The sequence below is a fragment of the Amblyomma americanum genome, chromosome 1 (genome assembly GCF_052857255.1).
Source record: "Amblyomma americanum isolate KBUSLIRL-KWMA chromosome 1, ASM5285725v1, whole genome shotgun sequence".
Taxonomy (NCBI): Eukaryota; Metazoa; Arthropoda; class Arachnida; order Ixodida; family Ixodidae; genus Amblyomma; species Amblyomma americanum.
Window position 1 is genome coordinate 98,511,792 of NC_135497.1, and position 18,602 is coordinate 98,530,393.

The window sequence follows — 18,602 nt, forward strand, 5'->3', positions numbered from 1 at the left end:
GAACTGACACTAAGCCACGCCTTTCACCCTGACTGGTTGTGTTAATGGTCATAAGGGAGCTTGTCTTTGATTTGCTAGAGAGTAAAACAGCTAAAAGTCACTGGGGCCACTAATTTGCCAATAAAGATTCCATATAAAGAACCCAAAGACTAAAACCTCATTTTTTTGTCTCAACCTGCAAACAGCTAGAAAGTCGAGTGACCTGAAATGCTTTCAACACTGCTTCCTGAAAACATTGAGATATGTTGGCAATGTTCAGAATATGCAAGCCACATGCAAATTATACTGTGCTCATGGTTCCATTTTGCTTGTTGGCTTCTCTTTCTTTTGCTTGGGTCGTGCTCCCATGTGCTATGCATTTGACACTGAGGTCAATGCTCTAAAAGCAGCCTGTGGACTACACCCATGGAAATTCATATGCAGTTTTCTAAGTGCCATCTTTGTCATGTTACTGGGCACCCAGCTTGACCACATGGTGCATGGCCATACTTTTATGCAGCCAGCAGATAGAAGTTTGAGCCACTGTTGTCTGTTTAATTTGGGTGCGTCTTTTGAAATCTTTTTGGACTTCATATTGGTCACAGCACTAAAAATGGCTACACAAAGGGGAAAAAATGATGGCCGATTTGCACAGTTAGGCCAAATCCGAATTAGGTGTGCTAGCGCTGTGTGTCCATTGTTTTGCATAGTTCATTGTCCACCTGCCACCTAGGTCGTGTGACCTTGTAATGTCATCACAACCTGCCAGGTGTGTGTGTATGTGTGCACACACACACACACACACACACACACACACACACACACACACACACACACACACACACACACACACACACACACACACACACACACACACACACACACACACACACACACACACACACACACACACACACACACACACACACACACACACACACACACACACACACACACACACACACACACACACACACACACACACACACACACACACACACACACACACACACACACACACACACACACACACACACACACACACACACACACACACACACACACACACACACACACACACACACACACACACACACACACACACACACACACACACACACACACACACACACACACACACACACACACACACACACACACACACACACACACACACACACACACACACACACACACACACACACACACACACACACACACACACACACACACACACACACACACACACACACACACACACACACACACACACACACACACACACACACACACACACACACACACACACACACACACACACACACACACACACACACACACACACACACACACACACACACACACACCTCTCTGGGCAAGCCGGCAGGCAGTCTTTGTGGATAGCCTGCCACGAAGCAGGCTTCAGACAAATGCACAAACAAAGACAAACAAGCACACAAACAGGGACAAACTGGTAAGCAACTAAAAATAATTCACAATCAAGGAGCTTCTTTAATCTCAAGGAAATTGAAGTGGCAGAAAGATTAGTCAAGGTTTTCCTTTATGCAGAGAGCTCCCATTGGGTTTCATAGCTGTAGCGGAAAATGTCTCAACCGGTCATTCTACTGCGCTGCTATGTGATTGACAAAGGTGGTATGGTGTAAAAAACACAAAGAGAACTGAGCACAAGCTTATAATGCGGCCATACTTTGTGACAATTTATGCTCTGACATAAAGATTGCATGGTGTGAACAATACCACAAACACACAGCATGAACTGATTGCAGTCCAAAGACTTTTCCTATGCACCTGTCCTGCTTTCCTTTAAATTGCAGCACGAACTTTTCCGAACTCTTCAAAAGTAGAAAAAGAATCAATGCTGATTACATGCATTGTAATGCATATAATGAGTGCTAGCTATGGAGACACAATCATGTTTCAATCCCATTTACCCATCGTCGATACCACACATTCATTGTCACTAGTGATAACCACAGCCTTATGATTCAAGAAGTGCCTTCCCTGGACTTCCTCCTAGTTCCTCATTCTCAGCGAATCCTAACTTCTCAAAAGCCAGCGAGAGGAAACTGAAGATAGCAAGGCAACAGCTATAAGCTCGTATGTTCTGAAGAGGTTGAAAATGTCTTCTTTGCATGCAACCCCCCCCCCCCCCCCCTACCTCTGTAACCCTTGTATGGGGGTCTGGCCATGTGTGCAATTACGCTTTCACAGATGGTGCAACGTAGTCAGCATGTCTCCTACTTGCAGCTGTATGGTGGCAGCTGTATGGTCACTATGGTGGCAGGAAGAGGGCCCCTCCCTGGCCCAACAGCTTAGGCCCACCCCGATAACATGCTCACTGCCCAGCAGGTGAGCGCAGCCCCCCAAAATAGAATGGCAACGGCAATATCGTTTATACAAACAATGACCCATACACATCTATAGCTGTAAAAAAATGCGTTTTCAATCATCAGTTTCCACAAAAAAAAATATAAAGAACACTGCTGATAAGATGAAGAGCCCCCCCCCCCATACGCAAAACACTTATTACTATCAAGAAGAACTCTAGCCCTTCCAGTATCTCACCTTCAAGCTTGCCAAGCAGGAAAGACTTGCCACTTCCCCAGCGAGCATAGAGACCTACTGATATGGGCATTGACAAAGACGGCTCGCTCAAAATGTCTGCCAGAGCACTACTGTACAAATCATAGCCCAGCATGTTTTCATTGTCCTCATTTGTGTTCAGACGACCTGCAAGAACACCGCAGCAATTTTAAGTCATCCAAAGTACAACAGAAAAAATTTTAGCTTGAATCAGAAACACACTCTACAAATAAGATAGTACAATAACTACACCGGAGCAGTAAGGATTATCACAAAACCACAAAACTCAAAAGGGTAATCAATGTTCAGCTTAAGTACCATCACAGGTGCATGCAAGGACATGGCTAAATCAGAGGGAAAGCACGTGTAGCATGCTACTGGTAACAAAATGTGCAGTGTGGAAGCTATCGAGCAGCAACATTTTTCTAGTATTTAAAGAATATTTTTTTTTAAGAATGAGCACCCATGTCGCTACGTAAGTCACTGCCAAGCATGTCTGAAAAGCAGTGCCAACTGCTGCAACCGCAACAACAAAAAATATGGCTTGACCCCCATGAGTTTTGCTTTGAATGACCTGTCACGTAAGTTTCCTGAATAGCAAAACCACACCTAAAAGGGCACACATGTAAAGGAGACCCAAGGGACAGCACAGCTTGTGACTCTATAAAAATGTTCAAGACTACAACTTAACAGCACACTGAAGCTTGCAGTCTGGCGATTACTGCAAATGAAAGTGAACGTCAACACTCACGAGCACCAAAAATTTGGGCAAGGATGCTCTTCTGGTGGCTTGTATCAATGTTGTAGGGAGTCTCATTGCTGCGATTTGGTCTATATAAAAGTTGGCTGTTTTTTGGATTGCGCAGAAGTATCTCCACAATTCCTTTGCTACGCGCACGCATTGCTATATGCAATGCTGTGTCCCCTCTCTGTCAAAAAAAGAGAAGAAACACCAGTTATGCAATCTTCATTGAAAAAAAAAGAAATGCAATAAGCCTTCATTACCACATTTTTTTTATTGCCATATTATTGAAGACAAAAGTCTCCATGATACCAGATCCATAAAGAGTAAGAATTCATTCATCATGGCATGAAAGGCTACAAAACGTGAGCTTCCCATGCAAGTTCTGACTAGACCACTGAATACCAGGTAGCCTGCTAAGGGTGTATGAAATTTGAATTTTTGCGCATTCAGCATCCCGCATGCTTTTGGCACTGACAGTACACACGCAAGCGTTGTCACGAAAAATATCCTGTAAAAGCTGAAAACCAGAAAAAAAAAACCTTGAAAAAAATCTGAAGTGTTTCACGGCCCAAAGTCACAAAAAAAATGTGGTGAAATGAATATCAACAGTACAAACTAACACTAACCATATCAGCAATCACACGTAAATTTCACAACCACATAACCATCATAAAAAGTGTAAATGCATGCAACTGGACACAGAAGATAATCAATCTAACTTCTGCTAACATGGCATCATATGCTACCATAACGGTACAACTAAACATGCAGAGACTTATCGTTCATTTATTGAAGCATTCGTCTACATCACTCCTGTACCAAAAAGAGTTTAAACAAACTGCAACAACCAAGGAATGAATTATTTACATGAGACAAAAGAAAATGTAAATAGTGCATTACTACTGCACTTTCTATCCCAGTCTTGTCTACAGTACTTGAATGATGAGTTCCAGAGCACAATAAACAGCATTTGCAGATGTCTGCACCTCTCAAGCTTCAGAATGCAACCAGCAAATTACAGTCCATTTGGCAATGCACACCATTATGAAGCTGACTCAAGGCCATAGCAATGAGTCAAACTGCCACCATACGGCCATAGCAATGTGTCAAACTGCCACCATACTCCGCAAAACATTTCTGCAAATCCATCTTCTATGAAGTTTGCAGCATGCATTATCCACCACCTACTAAAGCTGCTACAGTGAACGGTCTGCCAAGAATGAATATTAATGAAACAAAGCATGTGACACATTTTGCTTTCGTACAAGTCACACCACCAAATGACACACAGCCTTCTGGGAAGCATGGACCTTTTTCCAGTAACGTTCTGCGCATGCGCCCAGCCTGCTGAATTCCAGGAAAGCTGACTTCTAGGGAAATTTCTCCAAACAAAAACCTTCCTTCACAGACTCGGTTTTCACTTCCTCCTCTGCCAACAGAAGGGTTTTGAGCAAGGGGAGATGAGGCAAACACCCTCCATTGTATTCCTTTTAGAAAAGGAGCGAGAGGGATGCCCCTTAACCTGCGTGGACCTATGGGCAGTTGTTAAAAGGGTACAATGGTACATTCTCTTGCACCACTGTAACTGTCTTGCTTGCAGTTGCATCCCTGCTCTGAACACGAAAGGGGAGAGATGAGTATCTATTGTGGATAAGCTAGAGACTAGTGTTGGTGAAGGGATGCGACCATGGCTAGAGTCAGTGGGAACTTTGGATTCAATGGAAAGCGTTCTTGGCTACTCTATTGTGACCTTTCAACAACTTCCCTGTCAAACAGATAAACAGGCATCTCCCCACTTCTTTTTCGCACAAGAATGCAAGAATTCCATCTGCGAACGACAGTTTTCGTTTGGGAAACATATGCTATATTGTAGAGGGTGCTGCAAGTTGCCAACTCTCACCTTGTCTGTAGCAGAAACTTTCGCCTTTTTGTCAATTAACATCTGCACTATCTCTGTGCTGCGGATTCGGGTTGCTTTCATCAGTGGAGTGTCTCCATCCTGCATAAAGACAACAGGTTACAGATCTTTCCTCCCTCCATGAAAAGACTTTGTGGAAATCAGCCCAGTACGTTAGCACACTGACCTTTGTTGGCAGCTCAAGGTTTGGATTGGCATTAAGGATAACACGCACAATGTCCGTGTATCCTTTCTCCACAGCCCAATAAAGAGCAGTTTTCCTGTCCTGTAGAAGAAATTATGTCGAAAACTCTGTCAAACAGAGAAACAGGAAGTAACACAATGTTCATAATCACAGGGATAATGGAGGAAGTACATACCATGCCTTGCACATCAACATCTGCGTACTTCTTTAGTAGTACATCCACAATGGAAAAGTTCCCAGCCTTTGCCGCATGGATCAGGTTCGTGTCTCCACTACGATCATGCATGTTGACATAGGCACCAGCGTTCAACAGAGACACTGCAATATCAGTGAACCCTTCCTTGCAAGCAATGGCCAGTGCTGTGTAGCCATCCTGGAATGAATAAGCATGATGAATTTTCATATTCACCTCCACAGCAGGTCTTAAAGAAACAAGTCACTTTGACCCAGGTTCCCTACACATTTCCTTTTGACTTTCCAATACGTTTTTTTTTCATCTATAGCTATAAAGATTTTCCCAAACATAAATTGCACACAATATTTAATACAAATCCTTCAGATCACCCTCATACAATACATACAGCAGAATGAAAACGAAGATTTCAAACAATCACATGCAACATAATTAATTTCAATTTCAAATCTAATTTAAGAAAGCTGATGCCACTGATACCAGCAGCAGCAGTCGATACCAATGCAAAGGTACTAATTACTTATCAGACAAATGAATGGTGGCAAATGACTTGCCATAAAGTAGCTGGTAAACAACATAGTAGTAGAACAATAGGTACTTATTAGGGGTGTGCGAATATTGAAATTTTCGAATACGAATCGAATACGAATATGAAGAAAAAATGGCTTCGAATATTGAATCGAATATCGAATATCAGTTCACTACAAAAAAAATTCAGAAAACAATGAGCAAGCAAACGTTGTTGCCCTTATTTTTTTTCAAAATAGTGTATGGTCTTTGCAACTAAAATAAACAAAACTAGACTGCCTCAGTACCATATAAAAAAACATGATGTGCACAGAAGTGTATACTACTTGATTAGACAGCATAACAGTATCCAAACTATAATGAGGTCATGCAAAACAAAATCCATAAGATGACAAGACTGGCAACAAAAAAAGAACATGATGACTATTAAGCCTCATTCATTCGGAGTTCAAGCGGCCGGAAGAAATGCCTGGTTCATCCTAAGGCCTCTGTTAATAAAGTTGTCGCGCCCCGCCGAAAAAAAAAATGCTGTCGAAAATGCTGAAGATACAGTAAGGCCTTATGAGGCGGCTCCATAGCGATAACACCTGTAAGCCCGTGACGAGCCACCCGTTTTGGAGTGCTGGAAGAACAGCACAAATGCAAGCAAGGGGTCGGGGAACACACACTGGCGTCGGAGCGGCACGTGGTTTTTAAAAAGGAAAAAAGAAATAAGCCGCGTGGAGCTGGGATTGGACTATCGGCGAATGCGCGGGCCGACATTTGAAGTTGCCGCGGCGCAGTGGTGAAGCTTAGAAAACGAAACTACGCAGCCAGGCTATTTTTTTGCCCTAGCGACAGAGGCGTCCCGATTGTTGCCACACCTGCCGTTACGCCCGCTAAGGAGGTGTGCAGGTCACAATGCACCATGCAATAGGCGAGATTTTAACAGGATCGCTAGCCCTATTGTGACTACTAGACGCGCGCCTGCAGGAGGCTCCCGCGGCATTCTGCAAGTAGGCTTTCCCGCATAGCGTAGTTCATAGAATGGGATGGCGGATTGCCCCGCCGCGGTGGCTCAGTGGTTAGGGCGCTTGACTACTGATCCGGAGTTCCCGGGTTCGAACCCGACCGCGGCAGCTGCGTTTTTATGGAGGAAAAACGCTAAGGCGCCCGTGTGCTGTGCGATGTCAGTGCATGTTAAAGATCCCCAGGTGGTCGAAATTATTCCGGAGCCCTCCACTACGGCACCTATTCTTCCTTTCTTCTTTCACTCCCTCCTTTAACCCTTCCCTTACGGCGCGGTTCAGGTGTCCAAAGATATATGAGACAGATACTGCGCCATTTCCTTTCCCCAAAAAACGAATTATTATTATTATTAAGTCACGCCTGGAGAGTTATGAAGGCGACAGGACGCATTATTCCGATGTGGGCATTAAATATGTAACATATAACCGAAGGAATAAAAAAGCGCGATTTCGCGTTGCGATTGCTCGAAGCGGCCCGTCGGCCATCTTGTTCGCAGCACGAGTAATATGTGGGAAAGCCCACTTGGGGAAATTCTCACGAGGTGAAGCCTTGCGGCGTCGGGATGCGGTCGGTCCGCGTGATAAACGGTGGAGAAGGAAGGGGATAGGACCTCTGCATTGTTTTCCTGGAATTTTTAACTCGATTATCGGCTAAATTGCCCAGATATTGTCGTTTTGCCACGGTCGAATTTATGAAAGTATGCACAGTATACGATCGCTGGCGAGTATTCGGAAATTTTAGAGTATTCGGAATTCACGAATATCAATTTTCGAATACGAATACGAATCGCATATCAAACGTATTCGATTCGTATTTGAAATTTCGAATATTCGCACACCCCTAGTATTTATACTTCAGAAGACTTCTTCAGTAAAAGTTACTGAACTTTCTTCGAGAGTCAAGTGTACCTATATTTGTAAATACCTTATGCCAGCAGGTACACCGTTGCAATAAAAATAAAACAAAAAGTAGGCTACTCACAGCATCAACAGCATTTACATTTGGCTTGTACTCCAACAGCATGCTAACAATATCAGAGTAGTTCCCCTTCGTGGCAATTATCAAAGCTGTCCATGAGTACTGTAATTAAACATAAACATGAGTAAACTGCACTTGCTTTCAAAACGTGTCCAATGAACCTTCTGCACTAAACTCCAATCAGTTTGCAAAAAAATAATGCATAGCTTGAGGCAGTACACATAACAACAAAGAACTTTCTTTAAAAAGTTAATGTACCCTATTTACACGATTGTAAGTCGACCAATTTTCAAAATTTGAAAATCCGAAAGTGGGGGGGGTCGACTTAAAATCAAAACCAAAGCATCGCATCATAAATCAAGGTGAGGCAAATGAGATATCAGGCATGCTACAGTGTGGTTGCATTTTTTCTGCGCGGCTCCGTCACATCGCTCTTGGTGCTGGCCTTGAGCAGCTGCTATGTTAACGCGCAGAACCAGCATCCCCACCCCACGCAAGGCCGCCGATGGTGGCTGTTTATAAGCAGCAAGCGGGCACCAGCCCACTCCCCACAGGTGGCCGCAGATTGGGTCTTCTGATAAGTGGCAACGGCCCGATAACGCATTCGCGCTCTACTTTTAACAGCTGTCCTCCAAATTTTTTTCTTTACTTTCAACCGCGCACTCGGCACTCAAGGGAGTGTCGATAGTTGATGGTAGGGCCGCTGTTCCAATCGCGGCAGCACCGCCACTCCGAACGGCAGCAGTGCCGAAAAGTGTCGGTAGCCGACGGAAGAGCCGACGCCGCTCACGCATAGTTTCTCTTTGGGTCTGACGCATTTGACTACTGCCGGTTGCGTTTCACAAGTTTTTAATGTTTATTGTAGTGTTTCGTCATTTGTGCTCCAGGTCCGGTAAGCAACCGGCACTCGTTCATGGCTACATTCAAGATGGCTGTCATTCTTAACGCCGAAGAAACGAACAACTGCGCACCGGGCTGCAAGTTCGACGTTTGCAACGGGTGATACAGGTGTGGCAGCTGCAGCGGGGCAAAATTTTCAGCTGTTCCATGCGATGTCGTGATGTGGATGCTTGCGAAGTGCGGGATTTCGCTGCACGACGACGTTAGAACGACGAGCTGTGGGACCGCAGCAGCGATCACGACTGCAGTGCTAGTGAGGACGATGGCGCAAGTGTGGACGAGTAATCCAGTGACTAATGCATTTTAGTCTTAGAATGTGCCCACAGACACGCCTGTGCGCGGCAGCCGATAGCGGCTGGCAATAAGTGGAGGCCGCAGGATAGTGCTATAGCGTTCTATTATTAAAGACCAAGTGTAAACAACCTCCAAGCTCTTTTTTTTTTTTTTCAGAAATGTGATGTGGGGGGTCGACTTTAACAATCGTGTAACTACGGTAATAAATCATTCACAAAAATTTTGCAAAGTATGATGTACTTCTTGGAAAGAGAAAGAAAAAAAAAAAACATTCAGCAGCTACGACTCTATTAACAAAGGTCACAAAGCAAGCTAAGAACAGGATCAAAATACACTACTACTACATACGTGCTCCAAAACTATAACATGTATGCATTTATGAAACATAACTACTTCAGAGTACAGCACTCCAAATTCTACCAAAAAAATGAAGAAAAACCTCAATTTACACTCAAAATTTCCTTATTAAATTTCCACCATGCTCCTATATAATTATTTTTCTTTCCCCTGTGTATATTAAGAAACAGCTTCCATTTAGCAAACACCTTTTTTCTAAGAGTAGCACATTCACTTTCAATACCCCTCATGAAGAATGCTCGAAAATAAAAATAATACCCATGCCACACGGGCAAATTTAATGCCATTAAGTGCTTACTGCCTTAAGTTTTAATGTGCAGTGCCACACGTATAAATTTAATGACATTAGCCTTTCTGCCATTCGCGACCTACTGAGTTCGCCACAACTCGTTCACCCGAGCAATGAGACTCTCGTACTCCATTCCACACCTAAGAAAAGCATGCAACTTTGTTAGTAACAGCTTCTTATCCAGTAGCAGGTGGTTTATTTGTCTTTCAGTCAGATGAGGCATCTCTACTGCATTTTTGATGCGAAGGGCGCCATTTTTACCAGCACTTCTGATAGATACTCTCGGCCTGTGTGCTGACACGAGAGTTTATGGCTACTTTTTCGACTTTTCAAGCAAGAACAGCAGTATTTTCTGCAAAATAATCTTATATTACATTTGAGCAACATTCCCGAGATATTGTAATCATTAGGCCCGTTTATATTCAGGTGAAATTTGAGTTCCTTGCAACCGTTACTGCCATCATGATTTTTGCATAATGACATTAAATGTGGACGTGTAGCACCAACTCCGAAAATAATGGCCTTAACAAGCTTAAGGCCTAAAGCATTTACTGCCATTTCTTGTACGCATGTGGCATGGGTGTAAGTCTAATTTCAAACCCGTACAGAAAAGAAATGTGCAGATATATATCCTAAGAACCAGGTGAAAGAGAACTAACCATTCCAGCAGTGTCAACATTTGCACCTGCTTCCAAAAGCATTTCAACAATGCCTGTAAACCCTCGACGACATGCCCAAACCAACGGTGTAGTTCCATACTGCGTGAAATACAAATAAAGCATCATCACCACAAACACACAATATAAGCAACTGAAATCACACAGTCCTCAGTAAAAGATCTCTTTTTCCTACTGTTGGCCTCAGAGTTGCCTGGTCAAAGTTTTTTGCTCCTTCAGTTACAACAGCTTTTAGATGTCATTGTTTATGGTGCTAACCTGGCCACAAACAAAGCTGTTGCAGTGTTACCTCCGTCATTTTTAAGAAACGCAAAAATCTATAATTTTATTATGCCCACCACAAGTCTATGCATGCCACATATAACAACTACCCCTCGAATTAGTTAGAATGTTCTCTTCCCATTTTAGAACCAGGTAAAGGAAGCAATGCCTTGTGGATACACAAGACATTCTGCACAATTTCAGACAGATTTGAAACTCAAGTGAAGGTGGATGAAATTGCAAAGGCAAAATACATACAAGACTGAGGACTCTAGGAAAACAGCGTCAGATATGAGGCAGATTATCCCTCATCAGTTTAGCTCCGTCTTCTACAGTACAGTTACTCAAGTTAGCAAGCTCTCTTTTCTTCATGGACTAATTAACCCTGACAACAAGTCATAGATTATAAAAGATTTCACAATCACAAGGTACACACCAAGTCAAGATGCTCATTCACATTCACTCTTTACACCGCAACTGTCTATGCAATAGGCTCCCATTAAGACTAATTTATCCAACGAGTTTAAGGGAACCTCCAAACATGCAGCAAATTTGTAATAAGAGAGTAATTATTCACTAGTGTGTGCCTAAGCACAGCCATATGGCTACAAAGGAAAGCTATGCAGCTTTCCCGGGGACTTAGCAGTAGAACAAACATTCAATCTGGTCCATGGATCGAACCCAGGGCGACCACCTGCCAGGGGCGCAAACCAACTGCGCTAACCAGGGCGGCTAGAAGATGACAGGGCAAGGCTGAATAGATAAACAACTCGAAGCGAGAGCAGTGTTAGGCCAAAGAGTCATAGGGGATCCCTCAAGGTGGAGTTAATTCATAATGAGGGAGTAATTACTCATTACCATCCCTTTCAAACCATATGGCTGTGTTTGGGTAGATGCGAATGAGCAATTGTTCCGTTATTAAAGACGAACTTGAGTGAGACAAATTCTTGGGATATAAAAAAACAGGATTAGAACATTTGGTTGGTTTTCCACAGACTCTGTAAAAAAAAGTCTGCCTTACACAAACATGTGAGCCTAAATTAATATCAGCTTGGGCACCCACTACAAACCTCCGCAACTCCGCACAGCTGTTCTTTCGTTAAAATTTAAGCACAGCTGTACTCGTGTACAAACATGGTGCTCTCAAAGCAAGCAACAAAAAAACTTAAAGAAAGCCTTCAATTGTTTTCTCTCTTTTCTTCCTTAAGAGAGGACATGATTTTCAAATCGTGAAAATCTCATAAAAAGTCGCATTTTAGAAAACAGCAGATTAAGAATCTACAATTACACCGAAAAAAATTTCTGCTGGAAACAGGCCCAAAGTGAAACAGGCCCACTGCCATGAACGGCAATGAACTGCTTGAGCAACTTCAGTGCCAGTTTTCTCATGTTTTTTGACCCAACTACTATGCTTGCAGAAAGCGTAGTATAACAATGAGTTGATGGATTTTCATGAGGTTTGTTGCACTGTATTCCTTTAATAAATTCTTTATGCAGTGATGTGCCTACATTTTTGACAACTTTATTTTTTTTACTCTGCAAGTACTTTGACTTAATGATAATGATTGCATTCTACAAGCGTGGATATAATGTTCTGTGCAGAAAACAAAAATCAGATTGATAAAAATATCTGGAGAATGTTAGTGCATGTATCATTCCTTTGGCTAAAAGTTAAGAGCGACTCTAGGCTCCTATCACGTATTGTTGTGACGCCAGGCTTTCTGCAAGTTTGGTATCGCTATGAAGCACATAAAAATTTATGTCAGAACCACTGAAGATATATGAGTGAAAATTTCACTCCTGCATATCCTTATGCAGGCAGTGGACAGCTATGTCTACCACCATAAAGAAGGCCTCAACAACAATTGCAAGAATTTCTTTTAAATGCAACACCAATGTCACTTTCTCTTAACACAGTCTTTTACCAGCTTCAAACAAACCTCCCTGCACTTCTCATGAATGTCTTTTTTCTTTTATGTATTACTGTTTGCTGTAATAGCACAACTCCCCCTTATCAAAAAAAAAAATCAGAAAATGCTTTACCTTGTCTCCGGAATTGACTTTAGCACCATAGCTGAGCAGGTCACCCACAGTACTCTGGTGACCCCGGCCAGCTGCCCAAATCAGGCAGGACATGTGGTTCAGGTCATGGACGTTAGGGAACGCTCCCTGCTCCAGCAAATACTTGGCAGTTTCTGTGTGACCCTTATAGCAGGCCCACATAAGGGCAGTCCATCCACCCTGGAATCGTAAGCACTCTATCACAGCCAGCCAACCATAGTAACAGTAATAGTAACAGCAACCCTTATTTTCACTCAGGCACAGTCCTGGGGAGGTGTGCGAGGCACACAATCTATGCTACACCATCTCCTCTTCAGAACAGGGTTTTTTTTAAAACCAGGAAAGACAGTGAGCAAGATCATAGAATAATGTGTGAGGCAGTGTGGGAAAAGGTTTAACCTCATGGTTTTTCACACTCTGACAGCCATACACAACCTAGTCAACGAAAAGAAAATGTGCCATCTTCTAAAGTTTCAGGGCCATCAGGTTTGCCCCTAGATCATGCAATGAAGCTCGTGTGCGTGCATGAGTGTGTGCGTGTGCATCTGTCCGTCTGTCTTGAGCCTGCTTCGGGTGTATATCTATACACCTGGAAAGCTGCCCACCATGACAGGTGTCAGTTCGATTAATGATTGGTCATGAGAGGTTGTTCGAGAAGAGCAACCTGGGCCTCACAAGCCCCACTGGCGGTACCTGCCATTGCGCAGTTGCAGTGGCGCATCACTTGGCCACCGGACAACTGTGCCAGGAGTGGTTTGAGGACTACCAGGGATCCATGAATGTAAAGTAGAGAATGACCAATTCCACATATATGGGCATTAGCCCATTATCGCTACCTGAACAACCTCCACCCATGAACAATGAATCCAAACACCAGAACTTAAGTGTTAGTGTTAGTGCACCCAATTCTCATTTGGCCCAACTACACAAATCAGCCGTCATTTTTTTTGCTGCTAAATTTTCACCCCAAGGGAGGGAAAGATACCTGGAATTTCTTGAGAAAAAGTGAATTAAAGAGACAATTAGAATATTACATACCGGATTAGAAAGTGTACGATGCACTGCTGTGGCAAGCATAACAATACCTTGTAGCATCAAAGAAAATGACCAACCTTCAAAACATGCAACATACCTTTGCATTCTGCTCTCTCATAACTGCAGCCGAAATGCACTAGATTGTAAAGCTGCACAATGCTTACTGCACGTACACAATACTAAGCAGCATAACCAATGAAAATGTGAAGAGTGTGACTGCTGCCTCTGCAACAGTAAGCCCAAGCGAAATTCAGCCACACTTAAGGGCACAGTGGTCCTCCTTCCAATGTGTTACCTCACTTCCAGTGAGGCAGCACATCGAGCAAGTTGAGTAGTATGCTGCTTTAAATCTCAACCAAGGTGCACAGTTGCATACATTGTGCAGCGCTTTCAGAGAGCTAGTGAAGTCCTCTGACTCTTTGCAGCAAATTTCCATCCGATTAATGTCAGCATAAAGTAGCCGTTGCCCAGCAGCTTAAGCATTTGCATGCCTCTGCCCTGCTACCAGTGCCACCACTTAAGATAATGGCAACAGCAGTGGCAATAACAGGCCAGAGCTTCGGTAAGTGGGGCACGGCTCCCACAGGCATAGCTTAAAGCAAATCTGACACGAGGAAAATTTAGGGTTAAGCGAATAGTACTTTTTTCAAACCAAATCGAAAACGAATAGCGTAGCTATGCTACCGAATCAAATACGAATAGTTTAGTTGAAAACCAAACTGAATACAAATAGAATATTTTGACAAATATTCGCTAATTGTGCTAATATTCAATGAGCAATCGTGAGGAACAGCGAAGTGCTGCTTTCGCAGTTATAGCTGTATCTGTTAAAAGACGCAACAGTGATCTGCATTTGGAAGATCACAACACGAAATTCGTGAATTAACTTTACCACTGTCATGTTATGCTCATAGAAAAAGTACCGTTTGCTGTTGACAATGGAAGGTAATAAACTAGCGCCACATCTCAGAGCATGAGACGGACGAGAGCTTACATATGAGGCATGGCCTCCGAGGTCAGAAATAAAGGCCGGATTTGCTGAATCTGCCTGGGCCCTGCAGCGTCATTCCACCTCTGAGGCCATGTATGAGGATTACAAACACCACCATGCGAATGGACCATACCATAGCGCTGAACCCTCCATCCCGTGCATACCGATTGCGGCAGCGTGGTAAGTGGCGTGTATGGTCCTTGTTTTTGGAATAGTCATGAATGAAAAATACGACAGACCTTATTCAAACTTCACGCCAATTATTCGAAAAGTATTAGAAAACTTGAGGGCATATTCGACTCGTTTCGAACAATTTTGAGCATACACTATTTGGTTCGTTTGCATAATAGAATGCAAGGATATTCAATTTGGTATTTGAAATTTCCGAATAATTGCACACCCCTGAGGAAATTGCAAAAGTTAAATACTGTAGGTTTAATTTTTCTGCCCGTGTTGCACATCTAGATAATTTTTTCAGAACATCACCTGAAGGGCACTTTATCAATACTAAGGTATTTCTCGTAATCAACAAAGAACTGTTTTATGGTACTGGGCAGAAGCATGCATCAATAAATTTTGGTGCTTTCTGTACTTAAGAGAGACAGCCATAAAAATTCTGTTGTGCAGGACACAGTCTGATAACTTTTATGCAAGAGGATAGCAGCTTATGATGACATTGACAGTTTTGTCATTTGTAAAGCCAAGCTTGGAATGTAAAAAAAAAAACTCATGTTCTCCCCTTACAAAAAAAAAGAAAGAAAAGCAATAAAGTACAGTACCGCACCACCTTATATGCGTGGCCTCTCCTAGCCCACATGACAAGGGCTGAGAACAACTCCATCGAACTTCTATACTTAACACCCTAATGGGCACATTTTTTTTTTAAATGATACCAAAATTTAGTCCCGTGCTGTCATCATCAGTCGGTAAACCAAAAAAATGCTTTACACAAGTCCTACTCGCCCTAAACCGGACACAAAAGTGCTGGACACGACAAGCTGGATTCGTCACGAGCCAGAAATGACAGTCAACTTATGATGAGCCTGGCTCGCCCAAGTCCGCTAGGAGATTAACCCTTTCTATTCATCTGTCTGGCATCGCCTGACAGCGGGAAGGTGCAGGCCCGGTCAGTTGTCAGATGTTGCCAGTCACAGTGGTTTGCCTGCTATTTCTGTAGGAAAAACTGTGCGCCATTTTGTTGGAATCATTGTAGCCTAAAATTGGCTTTTTGGCTTGCCTCTCGAAGATAGCAGCGCCATACTGATGAAAAAATATTTTTTGATCGTGTGGTTTTGAGGGCCTGAATTGGCGCCACAAAATCGCAGCATGACTTCCATTCCAGCAGACGTGTTGGATGGAAAGCTGCCTAATGACTTTGTAGGAATCGAAGATCACTTTAATGACGAAGAGAACTATGTGCCTTCTTCAACAAGGATTGCGCGCTGTCTGTAGTGACAGAAGGATAAAAGGCGGCAAAAGGAAGACATTTTTTTTTTTTTTGCAAGACATGCGAGAGGAAGCCTGGCCTCCACCCGGGACAGTGCTTCGAGAGGTACCACACACCCAAGAAGTTATGCTGAAGCCCTAGCAAAGCTGAAAAAAAATGCTTTAAATAAGTTTCATAGCCAAATCATGAAGTGGCACTCCCTTTCTTTGCGAGAGGCTAGAAGGCCTAAAAGAATGCTGACTAGTGCAGTACTCACTGGGGAAAGTACACCTGACCGGAAAAGGGTTAATAAAAATCGATTCTGTGGCTCCTTTCCAGCTATGTTGATGTTTGTACGGCAGAAAAAGACATCTACTGCAGCAAAAATTGGGTCTTAAAATTTTCCCATCACTCGATTCAAACTCGTGATTACAAGACTAAGAAGGACTCTGTGATCACCGTTTGGAAGTGAATGGTGGTGTACGGATGTGCGCGAAAACTGTCTTCATGCACAACACTTTCCTTGAGAAAACGGCCAATGACGATGGCATCTGGCACTCTTTCTAGCTTATAAAAGCTCTCTTTTCAGTGAAAGTAGTGCCTCAATGATTAGAACATGGTAATTTATGGATACAGGCCAACTTAAATTTGCACTCAATGCGGCTTTAATGGCTCAGGCCCACCCAAGCAGCTTTCTTGGTGAACAAGAGGATGCACAAGCTTTCAGTTATGACATGCAATGCCAACGACATGCCAGCAGTTTTATGCCGGAGAAAGTCTCTTATACAGTTATACTTCAAAACTTTTCCAAATGAGGCAAACTGCCGTTATAGGAGGAGCTCTGCACCATCTCAGGAGGTCTCTTCCACAAGAAAGGTTTTACTGCCACCTAAAAGGCTAAGACTTATAATACAGTTCACATATTCAAGAAAAGAGAAAGATAGGCCATAGCCCTGTTCAAGACAAAATTCTTAGTCAAAACATGTGCAAAGCTTTATCCGCACGGCACCAATGGACCTCGTTTTCTGTGTCACTTCAAGGCACATGGTCCACAGCGGAAAAAGAGCTCAGCACATTAAGCAGGCCCCCATGTGTGAAAAAGAAGAAAAGCTCACCATATCTCGATGCTCAATGTCCGCATTGTGCATTACAAGCTCTGAAACTACATCTGTATATCCTTCCTTGGCAGCATTTAATAGTGCTGTCCAGTTGTCCTGTAGAGTGGCAACAATACAAATATTGAATGAGTGCACAAACAGCAACCGTAACATTACTCAAATCTAGGCACAACATAACAAAAGAAGTAAGAACTTTTAAGACAGGCAAAAAAACCAACCTTACAAGGAGAGGTATGTGTAAATCAAAACAAGAGAAATAATGTAAAGATTAACAGGGTGTAACCTTGGGCAGGTCATTGTTCTGTTTCCTGTAAAGCAGACAGACCGAAACATAGAGGACATAAAGAGAGACTGACACATGTCGAGTACAGGCCACTAAGAGTTCATGCCACATACAAGACCTCAAAAGCGAGACAATAATTTACAATACATTTTTCAAAATTCTCGTTTCCGCGCCTCACAGCGACTAGCGGTGCCAAGCTTACGCCCGAATTGGCGCACAACGTGTAATGTAGCACTCGTTAAGTCAGCAGCTGAGAGCTATCATTGGTTCACCGTGCCAACTGTTTCAGACATCACGTAGCTACCATGGCCGTGGCCACTCAACTGGATCTCTGCGGCGGGTTAGGAAGCTCCGCAACCCGGAGAATTCCCGTGCATGACGGCAACCAGCAGTGGGGCCATTGGAGGAACGCCAACATTTCAGTGTGCACAAAATTGACGAGAGGAGAGTGAAAGGCACGTAGACGCAGAAATTCAAACTTCGTCTACAGATAGCTCAGATTCTACAAAATGCATTAAAAAAATTCTAGATGAAGGGTATTTGTGAAGCGGCATCCTTTAACATCCCAGGCATACCACAACTTTGTTGAGAGCTCCTTTCAGAGCCGCTTTAAGTCTAGAAATAGCAATTTTGCTCAGGCATACTTTTGCCTCTTTTTAATTAAAAATATGAAAGCTCGGAGCCACAATAACAGCTAATTTTCCAAACAAACTGTTGCATAATTATAATGCAAAGGAAACGAGGAACAGATGGCTGTTAGTACACTATAGTAC

The 18,602-nt window shown here is 43.1% G+C and overlaps 1 protein-coding gene across 3 annotated transcripts in view; it reads right to left on the minus strand.

The window, feature by feature from the left end:
* The window catches only part of Arms (Ankyrin repeat-rich membrane spanning), a 69,234-nt gene that overhangs the window by 44,782 nt on the left and 5,850 nt on the right, over positions 1–18,602 (minus strand). For all 3 annotated transcript variants that reach the window (XM_077646314.1, XM_077646313.1, XM_077646315.1), the window contains exons 4-12: positions 17,544–17,642; positions 12,959–13,156; positions 10,637–10,735; positions 8,141–8,239; positions 5,606–5,803; positions 5,413–5,511; positions 5,229–5,327; positions 3,335–3,512; positions 2,566–2,730 (exon numbers count right to left, since the gene is read on the minus strand). In XM_077646314.1, coding sequence (XP_077502440.1) covers positions 2,566–2,730; positions 3,335–3,512; positions 5,229–5,327; positions 5,413–5,511; positions 5,606–5,803; positions 8,141–8,239; positions 10,637–10,735; positions 12,959–13,156; positions 17,544–17,642 — 1,234 coding nt within the window. The remainder of the gene's footprint in view (positions 1–2,565; positions 2,731–3,334; positions 3,513–5,228; positions 5,328–5,412; positions 5,512–5,605; positions 5,804–8,140; positions 8,240–10,636; positions 10,736–12,958; positions 13,157–17,543; positions 17,643–18,602) is intronic.